General features: G+C 47.6%; 3 protein-coding genes across 4 annotated transcripts; 1 reads left to right on the top strand and 2 right to left on the bottom strand.

The window, feature by feature from the left end:
* Positions 1 to 36: 36 nt before the first annotated feature.
* On the top strand, positions 37 to 2,669 carry CCDC27 (coiled-coil domain containing 27). The gene is made up of 6 exons (XM_066563975.1): positions 37 to 145; positions 965 to 1,095; positions 1,237 to 1,314; positions 1,582 to 1,794; positions 2,182 to 2,286; positions 2,402 to 2,669. Exons 1-6 carry the CDS (start codon positions 46 to 48, stop codon positions 2,534 to 2,536), a joined length of 762 nt encoding a protein of 253 aa, XP_066420072.1. The 5' UTR covers positions 37 to 45; the 3' UTR covers positions 2,537 to 2,669.
* Positions 2,670 to 2,845: 176 nt separating this feature from the next.
* Positions 2,846 to 8,228, bottom strand: LRRC47 (leucine rich repeat containing 47). The gene is made up of 7 exons (XM_066563973.1): positions 7,587 to 8,228; positions 6,495 to 6,941; positions 5,640 to 5,756; positions 5,218 to 5,333; positions 4,809 to 4,911; positions 4,333 to 4,422; positions 2,846 to 4,149 (listed from the first exon to the last, which is right to left on the bottom strand). The coding sequence occupies exons 1-7, from the start codon at positions 8,226 to 8,228 to the stop codon at positions 3,937 to 3,939; spliced, it is 1,728 nt and encodes a 575-aa protein (XP_066420070.1). The 3' UTR covers positions 2,846 to 3,936.
* An 836-nt stretch (positions 8,229 to 9,064) lies between these two features.
* Positions 9,065 to 23,337, bottom strand: CEP104 (centrosomal protein 104). Of its 2 annotated transcripts, none has more exons than XM_066564086.1 (22): positions 23,297 to 23,337; positions 22,461 to 22,646; positions 21,794 to 21,967; positions 21,356 to 21,494; positions 20,698 to 20,763; positions 20,255 to 20,331; positions 19,941 to 20,109; positions 19,496 to 19,654; positions 18,668 to 18,895; positions 18,257 to 18,460; positions 17,556 to 17,723; positions 16,817 to 16,990; positions 16,296 to 16,472; positions 15,665 to 15,871; positions 15,115 to 15,231; positions 14,606 to 14,642; positions 14,458 to 14,524; positions 13,745 to 13,853; positions 13,331 to 13,469; positions 12,592 to 12,659; positions 12,282 to 12,372; positions 9,065 to 11,127 (listed from the first exon to the last, which is right to left on the bottom strand). In XM_066564086.1, the coding sequence occupies exons 2-22, from the start codon at positions 22,571 to 22,573 to the stop codon at positions 10,994 to 10,996; spliced, it is 2,817 nt and encodes a 938-aa protein (XP_066420183.1). In that variant the 5' UTR covers positions 22,574 to 22,646; positions 23,297 to 23,337; the 3' UTR covers positions 9,065 to 10,993. The 2 variants fall into 2 exon arrangements, with proteins under 2 accessions (XP_066420183.1, XP_066420184.1); XM_066564087.1 differs by having other exon boundaries at positions 22,461 to 22,624.
* Positions 23,338 to 23,397: the final 60 nt, after the last annotated feature.

Below are 23,397 nucleotides of genomic sequence, written 5' to 3'. Positions count from 1 at the left end.
AGGACAGACCCCGGCCCGGCCCGGCCGCAGCCCCAGCCCCGGGCGATGGAAGCCGATGATTCGCAGGGAGCAGAGCTCGCCGAAACCATGGGACAGCTCCGGCAGGAGCTGCGGAAAGCCAAGGATGACCACAAGATGGCCATAGGTACCGCGGGAGGTGCCCAGAGCACGCCTTTACCTGCCTAGGTCTCATTCAGTTCGGCTGCTTTCACTTTGGAAACATTGCAGGGTGTCGCTCACAGGCTGAAAAGCCGCTTGTTTTGAAAACACTTTTTTTCTCCCCTTGGAAGTGAAGAACACGAGAAAACCAGCAGAGAAAGCGCTGAGCAGAGTGGCAAAGCAGGGCTCGAGGTGCTCACTCTGCGTGTCCCCAGAGCAGCGCCCACCTCAAAGCCAGGCCGTTTAATACACATGGAATAACAGAATGGTTTGGGTTGGAGGGACCTTAAAAATCACCCAGTGCCACCCCGTGCCATGGGCAGGGACACCTTCCACTATCCCAGGTTGCTCCAAGCCCTGTCCAACCTGGCCTTGGACACTTCTAGGGATCCAGGAGCAGCCACAGCTTCTCTGGAAAACCTGTGCCAGGCCTAGCCACCCTCACAGGGAAGAATTTTTTCCATATATCCACTCTAACCCTGTTCTCTATTAGTGTGAAGCCATTCCCTCCTGTCCTGTCACTCCAGCACCTTGTAAACAGTCTCTGTTGTCAGCTCCTTGTGGCACTGGAAGGCCACAATTAGTCACACTGAAGTGAAACCACCTTTTCTTCTCCAGGCTGTACAAACCCACATCCCACAAACCACATTATCACCCAGAACTACTGTGATGCAGCATTAATGTGACCCAAATCTGGTCCCAGACTGTTCCCACAGTGGCTTTGCTTATGCTCACCTGAAAAAAGGAGGCACAGGGCGTTCAGCAGGGATTTGCTTTGCTAACAGAATACTCTCCCACTTCACAGGTGCCATCTCTTCCTTGCAAAGACAGATGGAGATCCAAGAATCCGAGCTTCGGAGAATCAGATCCGAAAAGGAATTGCTCCAGAAGCAGCTCAGAGAGAGAGAAGTCCAGCTCCAAGCTGTGTCTGACAAGGTGTGGCCCAAGAGCATGGTGGCCATGGCTAGCAGGAGACATGGCAGCTGGGAATTTGGGATTTTTGCAACATTCCCTCTCTCATAGGCAGGAGGGTCACCTGTGGCTGTGAAACTGAAGTGTACAACATTCTCCTTCCAGTTTTGCAGCCTTACAGAAGAACAGAGGCAGGAAGAAGCAGTGGTGATGATGGAGGAGGAGAACCAAAACCTTCAAGAGGTGAATTTGAACAAAGCCTCTACAGAAAAGTCTGGTGTTTGCTGCTTCACTGGGCTGGTTTTAGGGCTGGTGGAGTTTGGCATATAAAACCCACTTAACCCAAGTAGTTTTAGAGAAAACACTAAATAATAACAGCTACCACTACTGGTGAGATTGTCAGTCCAGAGATTCTGCCCAGGAAACATTTGGACCAAATAGTGGGAAAATAAGGTGAAACTTGCTCACTTTCTTCTCCCCAGTGACAGCTGGATTCCTGTATCTGCTCAGGTTGTTGCAGAACAGGAATTCCAGCTGGCTGAGCAGAACAAGCTCATCAGTGAGTTACAGGGGACAATCAGCCAGCTGCAGGCTGAGGTTGGGACCACCCGCCTCCACCTCCTGGAGCAGAAACAGGCCCAGAAGGAGACCCAGAGCCAGTTTGAGGCACTGCAGCACACAGAGCTGCAAACCAGAGTGGCACTGGAGCTCATCAGCAGCAAGGTAAGTGTGGCCTCTTTCACCTCAGAGCCCTGTCTCCCTCTTGGGACACACCTGGGAATCTCAATCCATTTGCTCCCTAGTGTGGAGCAGGCAGCTCTTGTGCCACTTAAAAAGAAAAGAGACCTCAAATACCAGAAACTCTGGAGAAAGGTGAGTTCAGGTCAGGTTTCTAACATCCTTCCAGACCCAAGGTAACAAGAACCACCCTAAAGTCATCTCCTGGTGCCAGGGGAAGAGCCTTGGCCCACCCAGACCCACATAATCACCACAGCACTTTCAGTGAAGCCCAAACTGCCTGTAATTTCACATAAACACTTCACAGTCTCTGTAGATCAGTGCAAATGCACATTAAGCCTGAACACACCTGCTCTCCTCTTTTATCCAAAGTTTGAAAGGTATAGAAACAAAATAATCCAGGCTACGTTCAGCGTGGAGGGCATCCAGGACCCCCAGGGCGAGCTCACGGATGATGAACTGCTGGAGGCAATGCAGGTATGTGGCTCTCCCAGACAGCTTCCAGCAGCCAGGAAGGGACTGCTGAGGTAAGAGGACACTTTGCAGTGCTGCTCCCAGCCTGCCCACCTCTTCACACATGGCTGATTTTCAGAAAATCTTTAACGAGCGGACGGAGTTCCAGCAGATGCTGAAGAACAAGAGCAGCAGGACGTCACTGCTCAGCAGCGAGAGCAGCACAGCATCACCAGCAAGGAGAAGGAAATCCTCCAGGATGGAAAAGCTCTGATGGCTGAGCCAGAACCCATCACCAGCCTCAGGTTCTGGGCTCTCAGCTCGGAGCAGGTGCCTTACAAGAAATTAAACTCTTTTTACTGACACCAAGTTCTGTTGGAGTATCTGATTCAATTGTTTCAGCCAACTCAGAGCACAAGTCACTGGAAGTCCTTGGTCTGTAGTAACACTTGACTTCCCAGAGAAGCCTGAAGCACAAGGATGGCTTGGCTACAAGCAGCTGGGCAGTGTGTAATTCCCATTTTTGCCTTGGGAAGTTTCTAAGTGACATAACATCCCCCAATGCCAGAATGAGGGACAGTGCCAGGGCTGCAAAAGCTGTTTTATTTTTCCATTCCATGTGCAAGTCCCAACATGGGGATGTATTTGACATAGCAGCAATTCAGTTAGAGCTCTGAGATATCATTTTTACCAGAAAAGAGTCATGGGGGTTACCCTGGCTTAAGGAGAGGTGTGAGTGCCCACCAGTGCTCACCCACACATATAGGTCACCCAGAGACTGCCAAACAAGAACTGCTCCAACTGCCCATATTTTGGAAGGTAAAAATATGTGGGTAGGGCAGAAAGCTCCAGGAGGGTCACTCTGGGCATCAGTGCCTGTACTCTGGGGGGACAGGGAGTTCAGCAGTGTCAGCTGGAGGCAGCTCTGAATAGACCTAAACCCCCTCAGCAAAAACAAAGCCAGTGCTCGCCCACAGTGACTCTCTGGGCACACACAAGGTCACCACAATTCCCACAGGGATGGAGGATGGCCCTGAAATGCACTGGGACACACAAACCCTCAACAAATCCCTTAAAAATGGAAGCTGTGCTCATGTCTGAACGCAAAAACCGTCACTTTAAAATGCATCCCTCAAGTTCTGACAGCAATTAAATGCTTCTGACAGCAACTAAATGTTCACAGTTACTCCAGATAAAATTCTGCAGAACAAGATGTCAGCAAAGTGCTTTGGCATTCTGGCTCCAGGTTGTACCCAGCAGAGGACCTCAGTTCCACACTGTCAATTAACTGCATTTCTCTGCTGCCATAATAATGATCCAGATGAAACACCAGGAGGAAAAAGTGATGTTGCAGAAAAATGTGACTGTGCTTGTTTTAAACATTGCAATGATTTTCTCTACTGCATTCTGACATCCAACAGCTTCTCTGCCTTCAGCCCATGTTTGAAGATGCTGCTCTTCTGCACAGGCCTAACATGGATGATGTCTGTTAAGGATGAAAATCCCAATTCTCCTTGCTGTAGCTCATCAAACTCTGCAGCCATTGCTTTCCCAGCAGGATGCTCCACATCTTTTCTTTAAAAACCCATCTCACTGTGCATCAGTTGTGTTGTTGAATAAATGTAAAAAACCCCAAATAAAGGCAATGGAATCCTCTCTCAGCTCAGGCACCTGCTAACGGATCACAGTCAGCAGAGAGGACACTGTGGCCAGGTCTGTTTTGGAAGGATAAAGTACTTTCAAGTTCCCATCCGTGTCCACCACTCGCACCTGCTCCACCACCAAGGGCAGGTTCAAATTCCCTAGTCCACAGGGAGCATCTGATTCCACATCTGAACCAGAGCCTTCCTTGTTCTCCAAGGCAGATCTGTTCAGCTCTGCAATTTTCTGCAAAGCAAAGTACAGAGAACAACATCAATTCTGTGGCAGGGAACAAAGAGAGGGAGTAACAATACTACAAAAATACAAAAATACAAATCAGCTTCTGTGTTCTTCTCAATGCATGTGAGCAATGACACATTTGGCAGGAGCCGCCCCAAGAACAGAAGAATATTTTCCTGAACTCCCTACCAGGATAAGGGTGTCCATCACATCCTTGCAGATCTGTAAACTGGTATCACTCGTCACTTCCAGAAACAGGTCCCGGGTCTCTTTTCTAATCTGTAAGAGTTTCAGAGATGAAGCAAGTCAGGAGTAAGAGCAGCTTATCCACAGCCCCCTGGACACGTCCCAGCACACAGAGCTGAAGGCTTTCACTCTGTTTAATCAGGGGCAAAGCTCTGCTGTTCTTTACAAATCAAAAGCCATATTATTGCCCTTCCAAAGCTTTTGCACAGGCAGGCTGGTGTTTTGGAAAAGATTTCCAGAGGTAAAACTGTAACTCCCAGATCCCTCTCAGTCTGACAGCAGAGCCCATATAAACTGTAAGAGTTTATACTTGGACTACAAGCACAAGGTTCACAGAACTGTATGCCTTTGAGTTAAACATCTCACAATAGAAAGAAACACTGCTTAATTATTGATGTATTTCCATGATTGGGAAGTACCTTTGTTTTCTCACTATTGGTTATTGGTGGGAAGGAAATCACAGCACCTTCAGCATCCACCAGGCACGGGTAGTTGTCTTTGCCATCCAGCAGCTGCAGGTACCTGCCAGGAGAAACAAAGCAGCAAGAAGTGAGCAACTGAGAGAGCAGCTGGACACAATGGCAGGAAATAGTGACAAAAAGGAATCAGTGTGTGATCTCAGCACAGGGCAGGGCCACACACTGCCTTACAGCCCATCTGCTGCTACGTCAAGTTTTCCTCATCCCCGATTCCCTCAGCTCACAGCATGTGCACCACACACCCTTCAATCCTCTCTGCTTCCCTTCTATCTGCTGTTCCGAACACATCTGTCACATCCCCAGTGGAGTCACCGAAATGTATGTGGGAAAACCACAACAAGGCGCTGACCTGTGCAGCCCAGAGACGTTCTGACGCTTCTTCTGCTTCCGCTGCTCCTCAGCCTCCAGCTGCAGCTGGCGGAGAAGATCCTTTGCCTTGATCTCCTTCCGACCCAGGGGCGTGATCTGCACCACGCGGGAAAACAAAACATTTTAACTGAATTTCACTCAAACACCAGGGTTACAACACTCCCCTGTAAGCAAGTCAATAATTAAACAATATTCCTGCATGTTGTCATGCCTTTTTCACCACGGAAATACTTTCCATTTCACATGGACTGCTGTAACACCCACTTGAAAAACAGGCTCAGCCGCTAGTACTAAACCAAGCACCTGGTACAGCAGGACAGCAAGGAAATCAGAACAACATCTAAAGTTCCTGGAGTTTGTTTTCTAGGTTCTATGAGGTAAGAAAGCACCCTTAAGCCCTACCTTGAGCTCATCAGGAGGCTGAACATCATATGTCAGAGGAGCTTTGACCAGCTGCAAGTCGTGGGTGGCAATGGTGGCCACTGTGCGCTTCTCACAGATGTCCTCGTGCAGCTTGGTCTGAAACATAAAGGATGCCATCAAAATAGATCAAAAAGGCAATATGATTTATCCCTTCCATGTGCAGATTCTTCTGTATTTAATGTTGGCAGCACTACCAGCCAGGTGACTAAAACAGAGCCCTTCCCTTCATCTGCATCTCTGTTACAGCCCAAATGCAAGGGTAGCAAAGCCTGACAACATGTGACATGTTTTTCTACAGGGAAACCAAATTTTAAGTCAGAAAGCAATCCCAAATACTCAAGCCTTGTAACCTGAAAGCAGCTCTCACCTGCCACCCAAGGGACAGGTGAGCAGCAGGCCCAGGAACAGGCCTGTGGGCAGGATACCTCAGTCAGAAAGCTGGGTGTGTACCATGGTTTTAATGGATCAGGGAAGCTGGAGCCAATCCAAGGGATCTCTACACATGGACACAGGGTTATTTTTAGCTTTTAACAGGTTCCACAGTACTAACAAGCTCCCATTACAGTCACAACACAAATGTGAGCGCGTCCATTGCCCTCATGGCAATACCTGAGCTCTGATGGGTCCTTCCCAAAAACAGTTCTGTTGATTTTGGACAGACTAGGCATGTGCTGCTGGCAGGGACAACTCACCCTGTACCCTCGCACCTGCTGAGTGAGGAGCTCACCTTAAGTTTCCAAACTCATCTGCTGGAAGAGGCCTACAACAGTCTATTTCCAACTCTGCCAGCAACATTCCCATTCCAAATGAGTACCACGAGGCTCCACCTGTTACCTGCATGGTCAGGAACCTCTTGAGAGCATTTCCCGGCTTTAAGTTCACTCCTTTCAGCACACAGCACACAACGAAGGCTCGCACATCCTTGACACCCGGGCTCACTTTGACCACCAAAGGCGCTGGGTTCTCAGAGACGTGCAGAACCTTCACCAGCAGCTTGCTCGCCTCTTCCACCTCATCCTGCTCCCCATCCCCACTGTCCTTCTTCTGCTGCTTCTCCCTCTTCTTCTTCCTGACGTCCTCTCTGCCACTCTCAGCCTTCCCCTTCCCACGTCCCCCGGCCCGTAGGTACTCCAGAATGGCCTTCGTCTGGCACCCATTGACCATCTTCTCCAGCCGCTTGTCCCTCAGCTGGTTGCCCCTGAAGTTGGCCTCCTTCAGGCGGGGGCAGTTGGCCAGCGCGGCAGGCAGCTCCCGCAGCTGGTTGTTGGCCACGTCCAGGCTCTGGAAGAGACAGAGATGGGACAGTCAGGGGTCAGAGACAGGGACGCTCTGGAGAAACAGAGATGGGACAGTCAGGGGTGCCCCACGGGGACGCTCTGGAAGTGACAGAGATGGGACGGTCAGGGGTGCGCAATGGGGACGCTCTGGAGAAACAGAGATGGGACGGTCAGGGGTGCGCGATGGGGACGCTCTGGAGGAGACAGAGATGGGACGGTCAGGGGTGCGCGATGGGGATGCTCTGGAGGAGACAGAGATGGGACGGTCAGGGGTGCGCGATGGGGACGCTCTGGAGAAACAGAGATGGGACGGTCAGGGGTGCGCGATGGGGATGCTCTGGAGGAACAGAGATGGGACAGTCAGGGGTGCCCCACGGGGACGCTCTGGAAGTGACAGAGATGGGACGGTCAGGGGTGCGCGATGGGGACGCTCTGGAGGAGACAGAGATGGGACGGTCAGGGGTGCGCGATGGGGATGCTCTGGAGGTGACAGAGATGGGACGGTCAGGGGTGCGCGATGGGGACGCTCTGGAGGAAGAGAGATGGGACGGTCAGGGCTGCGCGATGGGGACGCTCTGGAGGAGACAGAGATGGGACGGTCAGGGCTGCGCGGCGGGGAACCGTGCGGGGCGGCGGGCTCGGCTCCCACCTTGAGCGCCGGCAGCGCCGCGATGTCCGCGCCCAGCTCGGCCACCTCGTTGTCGGCCGCGTCCAGCCGGCTGAGCAGCGGGAAGGGCGCGGGCGGCCCCTCGGGAGGCAGGAGCCCTCCGGGCAGCGCTCGCAGCCGGTTCCCGGACAGCAGCAGCTCCTGCAGCTGCGGCGCGGCGCGGCAGAGCCCCGGGCCCAGCTCCCGCAGCCGGTTCGCGCTCAGGTTGAGGCTGCGCAGCTGCGGGAAGGCCGGGGCCGCGTCCTCCGCGCCGCCGCCTGTCCCTCCGAGCGCGGCGGGCAGCGCCTCCAGCCCGTTCCCGGACAGGTCGAGCAGGCGGAGCGCGGGCAGGGGCCCGCCCAGCCCCGCGCCCAGCCCGGCCGGGCCCAGCGCGTTGCGGCTCAGCACCAGCGTGTGCAGCGCGGGCAGCGCGGCCGCCACGCCCGGGCCGAGCTCCCGCAGCGCCGCGCAGCCGCTCAGCTCCAGCGACTGCAGCAGCGGCAGCGCCAGCAGCGCCTCCGGCAGCCGCCCGCCGCCCGCCGCCACCCGCTCCGCCACCGCCGCGCCCGCCAGCGACAGCTCCCGCCGCCGCTCCCGCGCCGCTGCCTCCAGCTCCGGCCACGGCCCGGCCGCCGCCGCCGCCATCGCGCCCCGAGCCCGCCCGGCGCCGCCGCCGCTGTCCAAGGGCCGCCCCCGGCTCGGTCCCGCCCTCGGGGAGGGTCCGGCCGCCAGCCGAACCCGCGGCGGGAACTCGGCAGCACGGGGTGGTATCGCTGCTCCTGGATGCAGTGATACCTTCAACAAGGGCAAAACACGGGACCGCGTCCTGCTGAGCCGCGGGTCTGCCCCAGCGGGGCCGCACAGGCCCAGGCGCAGCTTACACAGGGGAAGCTCACACACGGGTACAAGTCACACAGGTCCAGGTACAGCTTACATGTGCAGTTTACACAGCTACAGCACACACCTGTACAGCTCACAAGTCACACAGGTCCAGTTACAGCTCACTCATGTGCAGCTCACACACATACAGCAGACACTGGTACAAGTCACACAGGCCCAATTACAGCACACTCATGTGCAGCTCACACACATACAGCAGACACTGGTACAAGTCACACAGGTCCAATTACAGCACACACATGTGCAGCTTACACAGCTACAGCTCACACTGGTACAGGTCACACAGGTCCAGGAACAACACACATACAGCACACACTGGTAAAAGTCACACAGGTCCAGTTACAGCTCACAAATGTACAGATTCAGATCCAGCTCACATACATACAGCACACACTGGTACAAGTCACACAGACATGGCTCAGGCAGGTCCAGGCACAGCTCACACACAGGTACAGGTCCCACAGGCAGGGCTCACACAGGTACAGCACTCACAGGTACCCACACGTGCTGTAGGAACCACAGCCTCACACCACTCTGTACCCATTTCCATTGTAGCAGGTGGAAAATGCAGACGTACCCTCCAGAGTGGCTAAAGTAATTTATTAAATATGTGCAATAAAAATAACTGACATTTAACACAAGTGACTCCTTTTCTTGATAAAATCTCCCAGATTTCAACATGTGATTTGCTCATCCAGCACTTAGGAACATGCAATCAGTATAAATTGCTCTCTTGGGGGTAGTGGAACACCAGGAGGTCTTTTGGGATGAGATCAACTCCTGCACACACGGACAGGGGCTGCTCTGGAACCATCTCTGCAGTGACACATGAAAATGCCTCAGCTGACACTCAGGCACAGCTCAGATGGACAGAGATCACTCAGGACCATACTCTTTCCTTGCTTTCCTACTGAGGCCCCATTGTAGCCAAATCCAGGTTCCAGTCCAACACTTTGCAGCCCTTCTTTCGCTGCCCAGACCCACACCTGTGCAATGGATTTTCTCTGGAATATTTTGCTCAGGACTTGGTGGCACAGCACCAAACCTCATGGTGTTTTTCACTCCAGTGTTTATTTTGCCTCTGTAGCAAACCCAGGTTGTTAATTAAGGAGCGATCCCAGTAAATTCACCTTTAAACATGACACTGGTGGTACTACTGTACTCCTTTCACATTCTAAAAAATTGCTATTTTATCACCACTAAGTTATTTCCTTATTGTACCACAGAGTAGTTTTCATCCTTACATCTCTGAGCAAGATCAATGGCTATTTTGAGATATTTATTATTTATTTAGCATAGAGAATCAGGTCCTCAAATAGGAACCCATGTCACTAAAGGGAAAATAAAAATACCTATATATATGTTCCTAATGTGTGTATAAATATTGAAATATGTATTTGGAAGAGTTAGAGAAACAATTTATACAAAGAATTTTGAAATCCAAGCACACTGATCTACCTGGAAAATCCCTAAGCTGGTATGCAGGCTGCAGGCAAACTAGAAAAACTGTATTACAAAATCAGCTCTATATACAAAACAACACCACAAAGTCACTCCATGGGAGCAAAAACCCCCAAATTTCCCCTCATCTTATCATGACCACTCATTCCTGTGCCCATGGTACCAATTCCACACTGGAAAGCAACAGCTGGAATGTTAAAGAGAGAATGTTAGAGATGTGAGAATGGCTGCTTTGGTACAAAGCTTCATGCCTTGGTTTTAATAGACTTTGTCTCTCTGAAGCTGTTGAAGACACGTGCTCCAGTCTGTGGATGGTTATTTTAATCAATACCTAACTAGAGGAGCTCAGTATTTGAGCTGAAAGTGCACTAAAGCAGGCAAAAAGGGCTAAATTTACTAATTCAAGCTCTTCAGGACCCAACCAAGATAATTTTTTCATTTCTGTAAGGGGTCATTTCTAGGGGATACAGACTTGGAGGGTTTAGTTTAACCCTCCTGCCAAGTGGGCTCCTAAGGCACTTGGTGCACAGTGAGAGGCTGCAATGTCCTGTCAACTCCTGCACAGTGGCACAACCAGGAAAACATCCAGCCAGCCCTCTGGCTTTTCCATCTGGTGCAAATTCCTGGGGTTGAGCAGTGCTTTGGATACAGCTCTGCTGCCTTTAGAACCCTAAATCTGACACACACACACAAGGCCAGGCTTCCCCCACGTGTGGTTCATGTTCCTCGAGCACCAGGAAATAGACTTCTCTCCACTGACATAATTAATGTCTTTGAACCCATTAAATTACTGACATGGGATTGGAGAGCACAGTTATCTGTCAAAATAATGTTTTTGTCCCAGAACATTTGGTATTTCCAAAATGAGCATTCCTAGCAAAGCAAAGCCCAGTGCTGCAGTGACAGCAATGCCGTGGGGATCACACCAGGCACTGCCCAAGGCTAAAAACAACCCACACAAAAGATGATACAAGTTGCCTACGATTTTTAAATAGCTCAGGAAAGCCATGTGCCCAGTTATTCAGACAAAGGAAGAAATACTTTTCCTGTCATCGCTTGGAGTATGTTTTGCCAGTGTTTTTATTTGGGGCCCCTCGAGTTCTGATCTTGCTTCCTATTGAAGGAGATTGAAACTTTGTTCCTGAAGGACCTGGTCTCCTTAAATAGTGGCCAACTGCTTTGGCTGCAAAGAGAAAAACAGAGATCATTATTGCACGTCTAGTCCCAGGAGTGAATTTAATCCTCTGTTTTGATTCCCAAGATCTGCTAAGTCTGAATGACTGAGCCTCAGCATGCTCCACACCAGCAGTGTCAGACTGAATGGTCAGGGCTCCTTTCCTACCTCTGGGAAACAGCTCTGGAATCAGAGCTTATCCAGGCAGGATTCGCTTCCGTTTCCAAATTCTAAGCAGCAACAAACTACCAACTGACTGGTGTCTCATTAGCCAGTACAAACAGCAAAGCTGAGGACAAACAGACAGGATTGTGCATCCAGTTTAACACTGGAAAGTGCCAAGTTTAACCCTTATGATTCACTTAGGTCAGCTGGAAGAAACAATTCCACAGCTCTTTCCAGGAACCTGGGATAGTGACATGTAGATATGAGCAGAGCATAGCTCAGAGCATGTGAAATGAAAACACAGCTGACTAAAAAACTCCAAAGAGTCTGAAGGAGGAAAGGTTTGGAGGTTACTGGCCAAAAGTTCTGGTGCTGCAGGCAGCTTGTTTAACTTCTGTGCTCTGGAAATAAAAGGATTTTCCATGTTCTTCATAAAGGAAACTGTTGGAAAAAACACCACCTGACATCATCAATGTCTCTTTGATGGTGAAAAAGCTGCACAATGATAAATCTGTCAGGTTCCTGAGTCTGGACTGGAAAGGAAAAGCAGTGCACAGCACTCACTGTTCAGTTCACCCTGTAATTAGGATCAGATTAGCAACCTTTGATTGGACACTAAAAGCTAAATCGGGCTCTGGTTCCCTGTGTCAGCGTTCAGGAGCTTTCCAGAACACTGTTCAGCTGATTGTTCTATTCACGGTCATCTTGTTCTGCAGAAAAAATCCCTGAACTGATCAATTTATCAAATCTGCCAGTTCCCCACCAGCTGAGCTCATGTCCTCCTTTGAACATGACTGTTATTGCATGATTTTGGGAATTTGCTCCCAGGCACACTGCTCCAGCACAAGAACTATCACTTAGCTCACCCAAATGCAAACCACGAGTTGTAGAGACCCAGCTCTTGGGGATATAACACTTTCCTTAAGCAAAAGTACTGCTTTGTACTGTTTTAACACAGTAAAAAGTACAAATGTTATTATCATTAACTGATGTCTTACCAGGCTGCAGCAGAATGGTTTTGTTCAGGAGGGATGTCCTCCTTTGGTTCATTTTGCAGCCATCTCTGCTCATCAGGTGAGGTCTCCAGGCCTGAAGTCAATTACAAAGCAATGATAGCACAAATCCAGCAAAATTAGCTTTAATTGTGTACAAACTTTTTATCAACAGCACTTTAATCTGCTTTTTCAAAGTATGAGCTCCTTGCTATCAAATAGAAATTAATGTTTCCAGTATTTTAATATATTCTGAAAGGTCCATCACATTAAACCAACCCATAACAACATCTGCCCAATGTGAAGGATGCCTCACCTCTTCTCCAGGAGGAAAGTTCTCATGGCACAAAGGGCAGTGGTTTGCCACATTTTCTGGTTTGGCAGCTGAAATTGTTTGGAAAATCATGTAAGAATTGCAAAGAGAGGCTAATTTCAGACACAAGAAGAGAATCTGCAGAGCAAGTAGCATAAAACTACCCCATGACTAAGCCAGCTCCTGCCCTGTTACCATTAACTGCTCCCAAAGAAGCCCTGTGTTTAATCATCAAAACAAGATCAAAAGGAATCTCAGAACCCAGAATCACATGGATTGGAAGGAACCTTAAAGATCATCCTGTTCCCCCTTGTCCTGTCACTCCAGGCCCTTCTAAACAGCCTCTCTCCACCTCACTTGTAGCCCCTTCAGCCCCTACTAGAAGGTCATAATTAGGCCACCCCAAAGCTTTTTCTTCTCCAGGCAATCCCAATTCTCTCAGCCTTTCCCCATAGCAGAGGTGACCCAACCCTCTGATCACCTTGGTGCCTCCTCTGAACTCACTCCAGACCAGGGCCATGTCCTTTCTGTGCTGGGATAGTGCATAATCTACAGGGAAGAGATTTCCCAGTCCTCTCACTCACCCTCCCAACACACATTCACACAGGCCAAGCACCAGAAAACTCAGGCATTTATCCCATCCTGAGGATTCACTTAGATCCCTAAGCCTGACTTGCCAAAGATCCCTGGTGTTTGAAATCTGAACCTCTGATGTTCCACCTTCCTGTTTGGAGCTACTCACGATTGCAAATCCTGCTCTTTATGTGTCTGGGCAGCTCATCCCTGGGCACGGCCTCTCTGCAGCGTGGGCACCTCCCAAAGCTGTCCCTTTTGTCACAGTCAGTCAGCAGGTGCTCTGTCAGGCTGCAGATCTCCAGCATCTGCAACACAGCCAGCAAGGTTTGTGCTGAGCAAGCAGAGATGGGATTCATCAGCTCAGCCTCACCTTCTAAAATGACAAGGAGAAAATTAAATTTCAGTCCAGTTTTCATTTTCTATTGGTGCTTTTTTTCCAAAAGCACTACCCAAATCATGCGGGTGTGTTCAGAATTCACCTGCCCATGTGTTAAATATCTTGCAGTAATAAATATCTTGCCTATCTAAACCAGAGTAACAGCAGACCATGTCTCAGCAGCTCTGGGAAGCTCAGTCTGACCTGTTTGCAGTGCTCACAGCGGGTTAACATGGGGCAGTGCTTCCAGTAGTGCAGATCCAACCCTTCCTCAGTGAAGGACTCGTTCCTTTCACCACAAAAAATACACAAGCTGGGAAAAAAATACAAACATCAGTGACATCAGAGAGAAACAGATGAGCCCTGTTCCTTCTGTTCCAAGCTGTTCTCAAAAACACCCAATATCTTGAAAAGTTTCTTTCCCCTGTGTAGAGCTGAGCTTAGGATGGGGCAGGTACTGGGTTGTAATTTAGGGTAAATACAAGCATAGAGCATTTTTTCTTAGAGAATTATTAATTCTACAGAAGTTCCAAGAGCACCTCACCAAAACTGGCTTTCCTGGCTCCAGAATTTCCAAGGCTTCTTCTGTGCCCTCCCCCTACAACACCCAGCAAAGCCACACCATATTTTTCCCTTATTTCACACTGGCAGCTGAACATTAAAGCTGTGGCTACTTCTTAGCCCACATGCAAATACTCAGAAAAAAAAAAAAGTACAAAGTCACACTATCCAAGAACTTCAAAGAAAAGAACTGAGGATTGCCTGGTGATCATTTCAAATCTGTTGGAAGAGATTTTAGTCCTTATTGTTTCACTGCTGAAGGAATTAGCTTTGATCTACTGGAAAAATGTTATTACTGTTAGGAGCTCACAGGTGACACCAAGGGCTTAAGGTGATTAGAGGCTCATCTCACTTACTTATCCAGGTAATTTGCAACAGAGGAAAGTTCCTCCTGAATCTTTCCTGCTTCATACACCTGGTAATCTGTAAGGAGAGAACTATTAAACCAAGATCACAATTTAATTCATCTACATTTCTTAACTCTTTTTTGAAACTACCACCTACCTTGATTCTTTGTCTTCTGAAAATAAGATTCTTTCTCCTATCAAACAAAGAAATTTAACTCAGAAATTTGCCTTCTAGAGAGAAAGGGAACACACTATATTCTGATTTCTGTCTGGAATTTAAAATTTAGAAGCAGAGTCAATGCACTACAACATTTGTGCTTCTGGTTCTAGGGCAAATCACTTGTATTAAGGTATTATTTTATATTATAAAGGTATAATTGTTATATTCTAAAGGTATTATATAATATAATATATATTATGTTATGTTATATATTATTATATTATATTGGTATTATTGTTACATTCTAATAAAGCATCTAAATTTTACACTATGTTAGGAGGAACAACACCCCAGATTTTATGCTGGACTGCTGAGGAGAAAAGTCACCCAGGGTATGCCTAGAGTTTCTCACTCTTTTTAATAAGACAACACCAATGCTCATTATCTAAGTCCATGATATCCAAGGAGCAAAGGATTAAAACAACCTTAAACTGAAACATGCTCACCTCTTCATCTTCAACCTCTGCTTGTAACACTAATTTGAGAGCTGCTGGGTGGCTTTTTAGAACTTTCATTTCTTCCTTTGTCTGTTTCTCTGCTTCTGTTGCTGCTTTTCTCTGTACCTGGCAGGAAAGAGTCACGAGTTTTCATTATTATCTTTTTAGCCTTCTCTAAGTATCCTCTCTGTATTCTTTAGTATAATATAGTATTCTTTAATATAATATAGTATCATAAATAATAAACAGGTGGAAATTTCATTGGTTTCATGTGAATTGTTGTGACTTATTGACCAATCATGGCCAAGCTGTGTCAGGGCTCTAGAAAGAGTCACGAGTTTTTATTATTATCTTTTTAGCCTTCTGTAAGTATCCTTTCTGTATTCTTTAGTATAGTTTAGTATAGCATTCTTTAATATAATATAGTATCATAAAATAATAAATTAGCCTTCTGAGAACATGGAGTCAGATCCATCATTCCTTCCTTCGTCTGGGAACCCTGCAAACACAATACACCATGTCTGAAGTGGCCCTGGAGGTTCTGCCTCTCCTTACATACCCTCACTTCACTTTCAGAAGATTTCCCATCGATTTTGGCAAAGCCCTCAAAGAGAGTTTTGTAGCGCACGGTCCTGCGGGCGCTGGCGTCGTCCAGAGGGAAATATTCCAGCACAGCTGCCCTGTGCTCCCTGTACATGGCAAAGATGATCCTCAGCACCACCTCACGCACCTCATAAGCCCTGTGCTCCAGAGCTCCCGTGGCAAACTGGAAACAATGATAAAAATTTTTTTTATCTCTCTCTTTTCTCGCATTTTTAAGGATTGGTTTATTAGTCCAAGACTCTCCTGCAGCAGGAGAAATCTTCCTACAAGGCAGGTTGTTGCAAACACTTTTTAACTCATTGGTTCCTTTTTCCAGATATTAACATCTTGCTTCATAGAATCCCAGAGTGGTTTGGGTTGAAAGGGATCTTACAGCTCATCTCATTCCACCCCATACCATGGGCAGGGACACCTCCTACTAGACCAGGTTGCTTCAAGCCCTGTCCAACCTGCTCTAACATTATTACCAGCACTGTTGATCAGGAGAATACACCTCTCCAGGAATTCTCAAACACTCAAAAAAATCCAGGCAAGCCCCCAGAAAACCATCAGAAAATCCTCCCTGTGCTGTAACCTCGGCCTCTCACCTTCATGACGTTGCTGACGGTAAACCCGGAGCTTTCAGTCCCCATGGCTGCCAAGAGAGATTCCACCAGTTCCACGTGACTCATTGCCAGGTGTGTTGGGGAGTTTGGTTTTAATGTTTTAACCAGGTGCACTGGAATAATCTGGAGAGGTTTTACTTCAGGGCACAGTGCCATTTCCTAGAAACACACAGAGTCAGTGAGCACGCTGGATAAGGGCAATTACCTGTCTCTGCAAAGTAGAGTTTTCTCATCTCTGTAGGTCACTTGCAGCAAAGAACTCAAGAGTCACACCTGCAGCAGCAGCAGGTACCCCCAGACTGCTCCAGGTGACCCTGATTTGGCAGAGGGTTGGACTGGATGATCTCCAAAGAGGCCTCCCAACCCCAGCTATTCTGTGATAAGTTGTGATAAGATTCTGTGATAAGCTATAGCACTTCACAGCAGCCAACCCTGGTCTCACAGTCCATTCTGACCAGGTGTTTCTCTCCTATGAGCTCCCTAATTTGAAGGGCAACACCCACCTGGATGAAGGTTGAAGCCAGAAGACGAAGACGGGATGAAGAGTCTCCTGTTCTAGAAAGCAAATGTGGCAGGGTTGTTTCCACACAATGAGAGGTCTCCAGCTTCCCCAGTTTGTGTTTTGGTATATATTGGGTAATGATCATTTTTAGAAGTTTCAGGGAAGCCTGAAAAACCTACGTTAAAAAGGAAAAAGGAAACAATGAGCAAAAATAGCACAGAGCCCCCTGTTTTCAGACAATACAGTAAAATCTATTTTTAATCTGAATTACAGTAACACCCTTAATGGAAGCTACTTCAGACAACTGTCTTCCAGAAAACCTGTTGCTAGGACTTAGGTGAAAGGCTTCAGAAATTGTTTCATAAAGAGTACCAGCTCAATTTTCTTTTCTTCTTATTTAAGGTTTATTTGATGCCCAAGTATCCTTCAGCTAAGTGCAGTACTTTGAGCTGGAAACTAGAAGTTATTTCATTGTTGTATTTCAGATTTAACAAAGAAAAAGGATCAACCTCACTGCACATTTACTGCATCAGCTCATGGCTCAGCCCAGGGCAGTTTTCTCCATCTGTTTAATTCCAGACATTGCCCAGTTGTCTTGGGAGTTTTGAGGGGCTTTGTTTTGGTTTCGGATTTATTCAACAGTAGCTTTATAAACTATTTGTTCAAAGTATCCTAACCCCATGGTTCTGCAATTTTGGCTGCCAGTTCTTCACTGGAGCACCAAACTTATCCCAACTTACTGAAGATACAGTGTCTTTGATGGCCCTCCTCACAAGGAAAACAGCAGCCCTCAGCATGTTCCTTAAATCCTCCTTTGGAGTGTCCACTGCCACCTCCATCAGCTTCTGGTACACAGCCAGTAAAGCCTCTTCTCGACATGACCAAGTTCTGGAATATGCTCCTGAAACCTGAGCACAGAACAATCTATCTCTTAAAAGGTCCCTACAGATACTTCAATACATATTTAACATTTTTATAGAGAACCAGCCTCAAAAGAACACATGAACTGAAGCATGAAGGCCCCAGGTGTTCCCCACAGGAATCTGGCTTAATTAAAAGCACACATTTTGAAATGAGATGAGTGAAATGGGATTAACAGGTCAGGCTCATGGAGCCCTTCCAGGCACAGGGAGGGTTTCTCTCCCTCCAAAAGACAGTGGCAAGTTATGGGTGTTCTGGGTCCATACCCTAAAGCAGTCTGCTGGATCCTGTCTGTTTATCAGCACATCAAATAATCAATCATGAAAGCTACAGATTGGTAAAAATGCTGTAAACAGGCATCCATAGAGCCAAAGTAAAATTTTTAAGCTCAGATTTCAAAACAGCAGCTCCGAACACATAAAAATCCTCTTAACACAGAACACAATAACCCACGGGTTTGTTTTACTGGGGTTTTTGGGTTTGTTTCACGGGGTTTTGGGTTTGTTTTACTGGGTTTTACCAAAGTCTCTCCAAAAACTTCCACAACAGGGCTGGCTTCCCTCAGTGCCTTCTGTGTGAGTTGTTCAGGCTCCCCAGCATTGCCAGTCCTTGGAGCATCACCCACATCCTCCTCAGTCACCTCTGGCTCAACATAGGCAACAGCTTCATCCACCTGCTTGCAGATGGCTGGGAGAGGTCTCTCATCATAAGGTAAAATTTCAACCTACCAGAAAAAATAAAATTTATTCTTCTGGAAAAGACTCAGATGTGAAGTGGTTTTATCACTAATTGGATTCACCTCAGTGCAATTTTCTCACATCAAAGCAGCATCACCCCCCAGTTAGCAATGAGAATGACATTATTTGTAAGGTTGGACCTCAGATTGTTTGCTCTGACAGGTTTCTGTATTAACAGAAGGAACACTACTCACATTTTCCTTGGAAAACACTTCCTTGGAGGTTGTGGGCTGAGTCTGAGGAGAAAGAGGGGACTGGTAGGGAACAACAGGCTCAGAAGAAGTGGGATCCACCAACTGCTCTTCCAGCACAGGCTCTGCCCTCAGGGGCTCTCCTTGGCATGGGTCTGCAGGCTCAGAAGGGGAGCTCTGGGGGCTCTCAGTGCCACTCACAGATCCCAAGGGCAACTCATTTTTTCGGATCTGAGAAAGGGAAGATTTTTACAGCAAGGCTACAAATGTGCTAAAATCAGTCAGTACAACTACAACTCTGTCAACGGGCTTCTGGTGATTTCAAGTAAAAGTTGAACCTGGCTCACAGGTGTGTCATCATTCCCACTGAATGCAATTTTATGAAACAGTCAGAAAATAATTCTGTGTGGGTGCATGTGTGGAGAGATTATAAAATTTCCTGTTCTGAGCACATTACATAACCATATGGATATAAAAAAATCACATGGATTCTGTATGGTTAGCCTTGATACCATCCTAAGCCTCCTCTACCCCTACAAAATATGGGAAAGTACCTTATTAATCTGCATCAGGTAGTCTTGAAATTATGCACAACATTCAGGATTCTAATGCCATTTTCTTGAGACCTCAACAGTTTAATGGGATTTGTGGAGAACTAAGCATGTTGATAAAACACCACACTGAGAGTCTTAGGTTGAAGAAATCCACAATCCAAAGAGAAAACTGAAATGCTTTAGTAAATCTCAAAATTTCCCTTAACCTGTGAATGAAGTTTGGCTGCTGTGCCATTTCTATTTGAGCACTCTGTTAGCTTGGCCTAACAGCACCCACCAGCAGCTGTGCATCCAGGAGGTCGTGCAGCTCCAGCTGCTGGTACACCTTGAGCCTGTACTCATCCATCTGCTCCTTCTTCTTCTTGGCAAGGTCATAATCCTCCTTCTCCACCGCGTAACGCTTCTCCACCTCGTACCGGCCGAGTCGCTCGCCCACCTAGGATTGGTACAAATCACCCTGGAATTATCTCACTGAACATTTCTTGGAAATGTAACATTCCGTTTCTTGGAATCACTTTACTGAGCATTTCTTGGAACCACCTTACTCTACTTGTTTCATTGCTTGCAGGCAAATTACTCAATCAAGCTATCTGATTTTAAAATTAATCTTTTGGGAAATATATCGAAAATCATTATGATTCCACACAAACAAAATCATTGTGATTCCTGATGGGCCACTGGAGCTCTGCTCCACTTAGATGTCAGAGATCTTCCAACAGCACCTTCTGCAAGTCTGCAATGGCCTGTTTGAGCTTCTTGGCATGGTCATAGCACTCCAGACGCACAGCTTCCCTCTTCTTCTCATCCAGCCTCCGGATTATCTGAGCCACTTCTGGGTCCTGGTACATGTCAAAGGCCAAATCATCCAGAGGTGAAATGGAGTCAAGTTTCCTGAAGGCAGAGAATGAATAAACCACAATAAGGCAGGCTTCTCTTTTCATTAGCAGGGAATTAACAATTAACAAAATACAGAGATCAACAACTGCTTTACATCAAGCAGAGGTTTTGCCAGGGTATATGCAAAGAACAAACTTACCCAAGGTAAGTTCCATCTAAGGCAGGGTCATCCAATTTAATTCCCAAGTAGTGATCTATCAGCTTCTCTCTGGAAAGCTTTGGAAGGGTGGAAAAAGAAAATCTTAATGCACATTCACCAACATCAGGTGTGTGTTCAAGACAGAATTCTGACTTGCCACAACCAACATCAGTTTTGCAACATAAAGCACTTGTGCTTTGGGGCACATTGAAGCAAGAGAACTTGGAGACAATGAAAATGAAAATGTCCCAATTTATTATATTTTAATTTTTGTATTCCCACATTAGGCTCAACTTTCTTGCTTCAAGAGAACATTAAAAATAAATTAATGCAACACAGCTCTGCTGAAGAACTGGCACAAGAAAGGTTCATCCCATTACTCCAGGAACCTGTTCTTGAAGAAATGGAGCATCAGTAAAAGGACAGGGATGCTTTGGACTTACACTGCTCATGCTGTCGATGCCATAGTCTGCTGGATCCCCAATGATGTTCACAGCTACCAGGGCCACCTGCAGAAATTCATAGAAAATGGAAATGTGTAAGCTCATTCCTCTTTTCTTGGAATAAAAACCAGGGCCTGTGGTCAGGAGGGTGATATGGAAGCAGAGAGAAGCAGAGTGCTAAATGTGCCTCCTGCTCCATTGAAGATGTATCACCAAATCTACAACCCCATGGTCTGAAACGAGTCCCAGCAGAACTCAGCAGGTGTTTGTGTGTCTGCACCATGCTGGCTGTGCAACACCTTCACTTAATGCCACAACAGGTCCTCCAAAACACTCAGAGTGCCTTTGTGAACCCAGAGCTGTTCTCAGAGGGAGTTCCTTGTCCTCAACACAGACCCTGCTGTGTGGGCTAAACCTCAGCACAAACAAGAGTGACAGAATGTGCCCTTGACTCCTTTGTTCTGGATGAGGTGCATCCACCTGATCCCAACTCACTTCTAACCTGTTATTTGTGTTTTATGCTTTAAAACAAACTTAAATAAACACAGGAGCTTTCAACCAACATTTTTTGCTTCCATAAATCAAGGGAGCAGATTTCTGTGTCTGCTCTTTACGATAAAGTGTCACCTAGGTTACCAGGTAAGGACTTCTAACTCACCTGCCCATACAAGTTGTATTTATTGACATAATTTTTATGGAAAATCAGCTTCAGGTACTGGCCAACTGCATCCATGTACACAGATTTCAACTCTCGAGCTCTGAAATCAGTCTTCTCATTGTCTGAGAGAGGGACATAACTGGGAAGGAAAACATAACACATGAGCAGAGGATACATCCAAACACTCAGGTGGGGTTTGAAATTCCCTCATAACTGAAACGACTGTGAAACCCCCCTCATAACCTCACAACTGAAATAACTGTGTGCTGTCACCTGGCAAGGCAATTCACCTGCATCTCCAGCTTTGTCACAGATCCACACAAGTCCAGAACCTCCCAGCTGCTCACACAGCACCACCCATAACCCACACTGAGTATTATTTCCCCCTGAAGCTTTTCTGATTACGGCAATGAACTGATCCAGAACTTTCTGTCTCACCCAAGTCTCTGAAACCTCTCTGACTGATAGGGAGCAAAGTATTCAGGCAGACTTTCACTGATGTAGAACTCAATTTTGCTGGCAATCATGTACTGGTGAGCGAGCAGCTGCAGCTTCCGGATCCGACACCTCTCCACCAGCTGCAGGGTGATCTCCTGGGGGTACTGACAGAGCCTGAAACAGACACAGTTTCTGAATTCAATCATCATTTTAAAGCATATTTCACTTCCAACTTGAGCAACATTTAATTATGGAACTTTTAAGTTATTAATTGTAAGCTAATATTATAAATATTGTCAGAATCCCAAGAGTAGAGTGGAAACACTTTTCCTTTCCCTTTACTGCGTGCATATCTTCAGGTGCCCCACACATGTTTAGAAGATGTCAAATGGATTTTTCACACTAAGCCAAACTCCAAGGCTGCCAAGAACAAAACATTTTCATTTTCCAGGACTTTATTTAAATACAATGCAGTGCTTTTAGGTGTTAATCAAGGTGCTTTTCTCCCCCAGGATGAGGGTTCCATGGGATTAAAGTAACTTTTTTTGCTTTATCAGTTTGGTTTGGGATACTGCAAACTGCTCTGGCCATGCACAGTACATCTGCCACTCGTTTTAAACTTGGTGCTTCTGATATTCAGTGCTCCAGGGCCATCCCCTCACAGTACCTGGGCGAGCGCCACCCGTTCACTGTCGGTGCATGAACCATCAGCTCCCGAGCACTGAACCCATCCTCGTGTCCCGACGAACTGACCACCGTGAAACCGATCTTGTGTGGCATCCTGGGCAGGTGAGCTGGTCACAGCCACGGCCTTCAAGCTTAGACTCATCTCTGGAAGGGTGACAAAAACCCACTGAGGCACTACAATCAAAGAATTGCATCCTGAGGCCAGTCGAGTCAGTGGATAATGAGTGCAAATATATATTCCCTTTAATTAACATTGGCACCATAAATGTTCTTTAGGCGTGGGTCAGTCAATATAGACCAAAAGATAAAGGATCAGTCAATATAACTGATCTTTTAACCTTTTGTTGAGCAAAACGAGGATTTAGATCACTTGCAGAGCAATCTCCAATAAATTAAACCTGCTAATCCAAGATGGACCTTGAAACTAAGAGTTCCAAATGCATACACGAGCAACCTGTACCAAACCTGTAGCTGCACCATGTGCTGGGTATCTGACTCAGGCGAACAAAAAAGCAAAGTACAAGGTCAGTTTAGTCTTTTTGGGAAAGCCACGCACCCACCGCGGCTGCTGCACCGGGAGCAGCGCTGCCCACCCCGGGCCGCGTTATGGCACCGACACCGGCCCCGTTCCTCCCTCCCCTCGCCGGCCCCAACCCCGCAGGCGGCGCAGGCCCGGAAGGGTCCCGGCCGCACCGCTCTGGAAGCACAGCCAGGCCGGGCGGCGGACAAAGCACGGGGGAGCCAGGCGGGACCTGGGGGTGTCCCCGGGGCGGAGGGAGAGCGGGGCGCGGGGGGAAGCGCCGGGCCGGGCCCCACCTGGCTCAGCGCGGCGCCATCGCCGCTCTCATGGCAACGCGGCCCCGCCGCGCAGGCGCGACCGCCCCGCGGGCCCCGCGGCGCCTGCGCGGGGCGGCCCC

This window comes from Molothrus aeneus, chromosome 21, assembly GCF_037042795.1.
Source record: "Molothrus aeneus isolate 106 chromosome 21, BPBGC_Maene_1.0, whole genome shotgun sequence".
In the NCBI taxonomy this organism is placed as follows: domain Eukaryota; kingdom Metazoa; phylum Chordata; class Aves; order Passeriformes; family Icteridae; genus Molothrus; species Molothrus aeneus.
The sequence above is the reverse complement of the archived record's forward strand: the minus strand, read 5'-3'. Positions and strand labels throughout refer to the sequence as shown.